We start from the raw sequence: 7518 nt of genomic DNA on the forward strand, positions 1-7518 counted from the left end.
CCAGTTGTATTTTCAGTCATTGAATATCAAGGGTGGTTAATTGGAAACACTTGCTTGGACATTGGCATTGTCTGTACACGTGTGATAATGTAGAAAGTTTATTAATGAATCAACTGAAAATGTACAGGTCTAGGAAAAGACTTCCAACCACTGTCCTTTCAGCGATTTATTATTTCAGTACTTCACTTAATGCCCATTGACTTGAGTTTTTTTCAGGACTCCTGTGAACTGAAGTAAACCAACTACTGTCCTGCTATCAAAAACAGTCCCTAGAGCTCATTTCTTTGGTTCCTGTTTTGTGTTATAAATAGCCAGATTGGATTTGCCAGGCTTTACATCACCAGGACATCACTAGGCAATTTTATTTGTTTATTTAGCGATATAGTGCAGATGAGGCCCGTCCGGCCCTTCAAGTCACGCAGCGGCAGGAACCCCTGACAGCCTCGATTAACCCTAACATAACATAACCCTGACAATTGGCAATCATCTGTCAACCTACTCGACCGTGATAGAAAACCGGAGTACCCGGGGAAAATCCATGCATTCCACGGAGATGAACCACAGAGGGTCCTTACAGGCAGCGCCAGAAATGAACTCCAAACTCGCCCTGAGTTGGCATAGCGTCGTGCTAACCGCTAGGTTCTCGTGGCACGTAATTTTCCACCTAATGGGTCAATGTTATAACTGTATGAAAGCAACTTGACTAAAGACAAAGCCGCTTCTTCACCACAGGGGTTCATTACGGAAGTCAGCATGTTGTCTTGTCTCAAAACATTTGCTGTATTCAGTATCTCCCGGAGACGGGCAAAGCCAATCCCCCTACCGCACCATCGGCCAGGCCACGCGCCGTGTTTCTGGTGACAGAATCTCTTACCTAACATTCCACAGGGGGCGATCGAGGAATGGGCAACGCCATGGCTGCGGCCTCGTCCCTAAAGTGGAAAACTGCCCACCTTTCTAAAGGAATTGCGAACGTGCTGATGCGCAGACAACTTGCGCAGACCCGAACACCTGCCCGGCAGATATGGGTAAGCGCAAGTTTAGCTGGAGGTCGCTGCAGCCTCCGGATCAACGGTTCCCGTTGACTGGCTGTCGGTCGAGCTTTTTGTGCGGCGTTTGCCTTCTATTACATACTGTGTAAACCCAATAGGCGCAGTAATAGGTGGCAGCGCTTTCAGTGCTAACTTCGATTGTGAGATAGAACTCGGAATCAGTTGACTTTCCCGCGTTGAAGGATGTCCCGAATTCCGGATCCCGCTTTACATCACCTCCAAAATAGAGTATCCTTTGGGGAGGCTTGCCGGGTTTCTGTTGGTACCAGTGAAGGGGAGAAGTGCTGCTCACAGAGCCTCCATGCACTTGACACCGTATTCGCGCAGTTTTCCCGGCAGGTACCGTAATCGATGCTTTGGGCTGGGTCAGGGTTTGAGCCACACTTCGACCTGCAAAAAGAGCAGAAAACGGTAAAAGAATCTGCGTGGCGGCAAGGAGCGATAAAAGTTGAAGAGGTGTTGTAACGCACAGCTGAAAAGCAGCACCATGAACCAGGGACCCTGCCACATGCTTGTTGCGCCGGGTCAGTGTTTGTAATCTGAGAGGAAGCGCAGTTTATCAGCTCTTGTTGTCGGGGCTGAACCCGCCTCAGCTCCTACCCCGCCTTGTCCGAATCACTTCTTTACATGAAGCTGGTAGCGCCGCCTTTCTTAGGGAACGGCTGCCAGGGGCGGGGCAAGCCCCGGTTTATTTCTTCCTTTCATAATTTGAAGAGGATTGCTTCAATGCCTCTCGACACCTCGATACTATTTGCTCAATTTATTCCCGATTAAAACTGATCTTTATCCCACACAAGACCAGGAATTTGTAGAAATACTCAGCAATCCAGGCAATTATTTGTGGAATGATGCAGATTTACAGTTTCAGATCGCAATTTCAGAAATATATCTACCAAACTTTATCCTCTGGTGTTTCCCAATCTCGTTCCACCACCTCGATCCTCACTGTCAGCTAGACCTTCCTGTCTCTTGCCGAAACCCCTGTTGCCGCGTTTATGAGAACGTTTGTTTGTTCAGCTCTGCGGCCTGTTCGTGAATCAGAATGAGAATCAGGCTTATGACCACTGTTATAGGTCTCGAAATGCGTTGCTTTGCGGCAGTAGTACAGTGCAAGATAGAAACATTATTTTAGGTTACAAAACTACGAAATTGAAAGAAAACTATTGACGTTGTGTTCATGTCTTCATGGGCTGCTCAGAGATCTGATGGCCGAGGGGAAGAAACTGGTGTTAGAATATCGAGTGTGCGTCTTTAGACTCTGATGCCCCTTCCCGATGGTAGGAAGGGGAATGCTGTCCCAGATGGCGAGGATCTTTAATAATGAATGATGCCTTCATGAAGCACTGCCTCTTAAAATGTCTTCAATGGCGGGGATGGTTGGGCCCGTGGGGGAGCTGCTTGAGTCTACAACCCTCTACAACTTCTTGAATTGCAGGCTCCAGGAAAGACTGTGGTGCAATCAGTTAGAATATTCTCCGTGTTATATCTGCAAAAATATTGCAAGAGTCTTTGCTGACACACCAAATCCCATCAAACTCCGAATGAAGTAGTGACTTCTGCGGTTTCCCCATGTTACTAAACATTACAGTGTGCGGAATGCATTCGGTTAGGAGGAGTGCTCTCTAACATGTCCCTGATGGAAGGCTTGAGTTTCCCCTCGCCCTGCTCCACCCTGTCAGCTGATTTCCTACCTCACTGCCATTCATAACAATGACCCTTCACAATATCCACAGTCGCCCTGATGGAATGTGGACCCGCGCACAATCAATGTTTCCATCAACTTCGAATATCTCGTTCATTTATATCCCGATTTCTTGCAGCCCAGAAGACATGATTTCAGCAAAAAGGAAGAGGGAGTCATTTGCAACTTCTGGCAGAGGGAAGTGATTCTTTGGATTTCTCAATGGATTTCTGGTCCCTGGGCGTTTCAACGTTGGTCGATATTTGTCTGAAATTTAGCGCTGAAACACGACTTTGCTCCTCTTCCACTGACCCTTGAAACCTTTGACGATTGGGGCTAAAGGGCCTGTATCTGTGCAGTATAACAAATGTAGGAATCGGAGACCTGAGAGCCATGGGACTGTGGTATAGAGGAGGTGCTGAGGCCTAGGCATATTAGCTATGAACATATTGAATACTGGGGCAGGACTGTCGGCCTGGTAGCCTCGTCCTTCTGCTCCTCTTCCGGTATCATTCCCTTGTGTCCTGGTGTGTCGATGAAATCTGGTGAAGTGAATACAACTGCTTGCCATTTAATCCTTTCGCCATTGAATAACTTCCAGTCTTTAATGATGTATTTTACTTTGAAACACGAAATTGAAGAAGTACTGGACGCAGAGTCTCATTTTACTGACTTCTTGACAAATTTGAAATTGCATTCCCGTGGAACTCCTGCTGGAATCTTACTGCATCAAGGACATCATATAAATGTAATTGCATAAATGTATTGTTTATGTGGTCACTAGGTTCGAAGCGACTCATTTATATCAAAGTTTCTGATTTTGTTCTGCACTGCACCCTGCCCATGGCGGCAGTGGTCTCGCCACCGACTGATGACTGAAGCCAGCAGAATGATGTTTGTTTCTGATTCAGGTTCTGGTTCTCTCAGAGGATCCTGGTGACACCTTCAGCCACTGCAGGCTGTTACCAGCCATTCCCTCCATTGTTCCATCAAGACGATCAAAGGTAGATTGAAACCGAACATCCGTTGTCATTTGTTAGATTAAACTCCACCCTTCTTGCACCCTGTGTACCTCCAGTGAATAGACAGTCCAAGGCCTGATCGGAAGGACATGAAATTGATTAGTCATAGAAACATAGAAAACTACAGTACAGAAACATGCCCTTCAGGGGTCCCCAACCTTTTTCGTACTGCGGACCGGTTTCATATTGACAATATTCTTGCGGACCGGCCGACCGGGGGGGGGGGGGGGGGGGGAGGGGGGGTTAGGGTTCCCAACGTACAAGAGTAGCTGTCAAACACGTTGGGTTTACCCCGAGAAAGACTACAATGACCATGAAGCCTTGCGCTGGCACCAGTGCGCATGCGTAACTTGCGCATGCGTTTACGTGCCGATTTCTTAAAAATTGTTTTTGCCGATTCTGTTGGCGTTGGCGGCGGCGGGGGAGGGGGGTGTTAATCACGACCGGAATATAGGTGATAAGTGGCTAATACACTCAATTTCGTTTCTAAAAGGGTTTATCTAACGAATTTAATATTAAACACACAGCGCATATTTTCCTCTCATGAATATAGTGATAAGTCAATTATCAGGGGAGGACAGGGGAGCTTGAAGTGTTGAACGAACTTCCAGTAGAAGTGGTAGAGGCAGGTTCGATATTATGATTTAAAGAAAAATTGGATGGGTATATGGACACGAAGGGAATGGAGGGTTATGGGCTGAATGCACGTCGGTGGGACTAAGTGAGAGTAGCGTTCGGCACGGACTAGAAGGGGCGAGATCGCCTGTTTCCATGCCGTAATTGTTACATGGTTATATAAGTCACTTATAATAGCATCATAACATTTTAAGTAACATTTGGATATTAAACACACAGCGCATATTTTCCTCGTATGAACATATAAAATCATTGCAACGCACCAATATGGCTGAATCAGTGGGAGCCATGGCTTGTTTTTCTGCAACAAGACGGTGCTATCGAGGGGTGATGGGAGACAGCGATACTCGAAGGCGGTTCCTTATGTCCAGTCTATTCCGCAATTTAGTTTTCGTTGCATTCATTGCAGAGATATGTTGGAAGCAACGTTTTCAGTGCTTTCGTGTCTATCTCAGGATTTTTAGCCTTGACTTTGATCCAGAATGCCGGCAGAGATGTTATGTCAAACAAACTTTTCAGCCCGCCGTCATTTGCAAGCTCGAGGAGTTGATCTCCTTCCCGCGCTGACATGGATGATGCGTGGGTAATGACCTCGCGTGCGTTCAAGCTCAACAGTGGGCATGACAGGGAATGAGGAAAGGTCCAGCTGACTCATATCGCCAAATCATATCGTTTCTTCGCGGCCCGGTAGCACATACCTTGCGGCCCGGTGGTTGGGAACCGTTTCCTTAGACCCGTCTAGTCCGTGCAGAACCATTGAAACTGTCCACTTCTATCGACATGCACCGGACCATCGCCCTTCATACCCCTGAAAACGATGTACCAATCTCTTAAACTTTGAAACTGAGCTGAGATGCACCACTTACACCGGCAGTTCGTTCCACAACCTCATCAAATTTTGAATAAAGGAGTTTCCTCTGATGTTCCTTTTAAACTTTTCACCGTTCGTCCTTAATCCATCACCATTAGTTGTAGTCCCACCGAACTTCAGTGGAAAGTGCTATATATATCCTTCATAATTTTGTATAGGTCTATCAAATCTCCCTTCCATCTTCTCCGTTCCAAGGAATAAAGTCCTAACTTATTCAATCTTTCCTTATAACTCAGGTTCTCAAGTCCTGGCATCATCCTGGTGATTTTTCTCTGCATTTATTCAACCTTATTACGTCTTTCCTGCAGACAGATGACCAAACCTGCACACAATACTCCATATTAAGCCTCATCAACATCTTATACAACTTCAATATAACACCATATCTCTTGTACTCAATACTTTGATTTATGAAGGCCAAAGTACCGAAAATATTTGTATAGCCATATCTAGCTGTGACACCACTTTCAATGAATTATGAACCTGTATCCCCATATACGTTTGTCTGCCACACTTCTTGTGCCCAACCGCTCACTCTGAAAGACCTGCCTTTGTTGATCCTACCGAAGTGCAACACTGCACACTTGACTGCATTAATTTCCACCTTCCATTTTCCCGTCCATTTTCCAGCTGCTCTAGATCCTGCTACAAGCTTAAATAGTTTTCTTTACTGTTGACAACACTCCCAATCTTGGTGTCATCCGTAAATTTGCTGATCCAGTTAACCACATTATCATTCAGATCGTTGCTGTAGATGCCAATCAACAGACTCAGTGTCGATCCCTGTGGCACACCACTAGCCATAGAGGCAACCATCTACTAAGGCATTTTGGCCTCTCCCACAAAGCTAATTAGTAAGCTAATTCACTGCCTCATCGTGAATATCAAACAACGGAATCTTCATGACCAATCTCTCATGCGGGACATCGTCAAATGTCTGATTAAGGTACATGTAGAGAACATCCACTGCCTTGCTTTCATCAACGTTCCTGGTAGCCTCCTTGAAAACCTCTACAAGATTTGTTAGGTATGACGTACCACGCAAAAAGCCACGTTGACTATGCCAAATCAGTGCATATATATCCAAATGCTCATATAGCCTGGTCCTTCGAATACTTTCCAATAAATTTCCCACCACTAATATCAGGCTTGCCCATCTACAGTTTTACGGTTTATTCTTAGAGTCACTCTTGAACAGCGGAAGCAACATTAGCTATCCTCTAATCTTCCGGTATGTCACGAGTCACTAAGGAAGATCTAAGTATCTCTGCTAGGGCCCCTGCAATTTCTACACTTGCCTCCCACAGGGTTCAAAGGAACACCTTGTCAGGCCCTAGGGATTTATGCATCCTAATTTGCCTCAAGTCGGCAAACGCCTCCTCCTCTGTAATCTGTATAGGGTTCACGACCTCGCTCCTGCTTTTCCTCACTTCTATGGACTTTGTGTCCAGCGCCCGAGTAAATACAGATGCAAAAAGCAAAAAAATACATTCAAGATCTTTCCCATCTCTGTTGGTTCCACGCATAGATTACCATTCCGATTTTCCAGAGTACTAATTTTGTCCCTTGCAATCCTTTTGCTCTTAACGTATCCGTAGAATCCCTTAAGACTCACCTTCAACCTGTCTGCTAAGACAACCTCATGCCTTCTTTTAACCTTCCTGTTTATTTCTTAAGTATTCTCCTCTATGTTCTGCATGCCATAAGTACCTCAGTTGCTCCTACCTGCAACGTAGCTCCTTTTTTTCTTTACCAGGGCCTCCATATCGCTTGAAAACCAAGGTCTCTACAACTTTTATCTTTAGCTTTTATTCTGACAGGCACATGGGAGCTTTGTATTCTCAGAATTTCACTTCTGCACGCCACAGAATTACCTGGAACCCCGTTACCAGAAAACAGCCTGTCCCAATCCATACTTGCCAGATCTATTCTGATATCATCAAAATTGGCCCTTCTCCAATTTAGAATCTCAACCCACGGACCAGACCTATCTTTTTCAATATTTACTTTGAAACTAATAGCATTATGATCACTAAATGCAAAGTGTTCCCCGACATAAACTTTGATTTCCCACCCTGTCTCATTCCGAAAAGAAGATCAAGCATCATATAATCTCTGATTCCGACTTTTATGTACTAGTTCAAGAAACTTTTCTGGCCTCATTTGACAAATTCTATCCCATCTCGTCCTTTTACAGTATGAGAGCCCCAGTCAATATATGGAAAGTTAAAATCACCCATTAAAGCAACCTTATGT

General features: G+C 45.2%; 1 gene segment (V, D, J or C); it reads right to left on the minus strand.

Moving 5' to 3' along the window:
- Positions 1–1068: 1068 nt before the first annotated feature.
- Positions 1069–7027, minus strand: LOC140190804 (Ig kappa chain V-III region PC 7175-like). The segment is given in 2 exon segments: positions 1069–1442; positions 6988–7027. Coding segments are annotated over 2 exon segments (414 nt in total).
- Positions 7028–7518: the final 491 nt, after the last annotated feature.

Source organism: Mobula birostris, chromosome 1 (assembly GCF_030028105.1).
Source record: "Mobula birostris isolate sMobBir1 chromosome 1, sMobBir1.hap1, whole genome shotgun sequence".
NCBI classification, from domain to species: Eukaryota; Metazoa; Chordata; class Chondrichthyes; order Myliobatiformes; family Myliobatidae; genus Mobula; species Mobula birostris.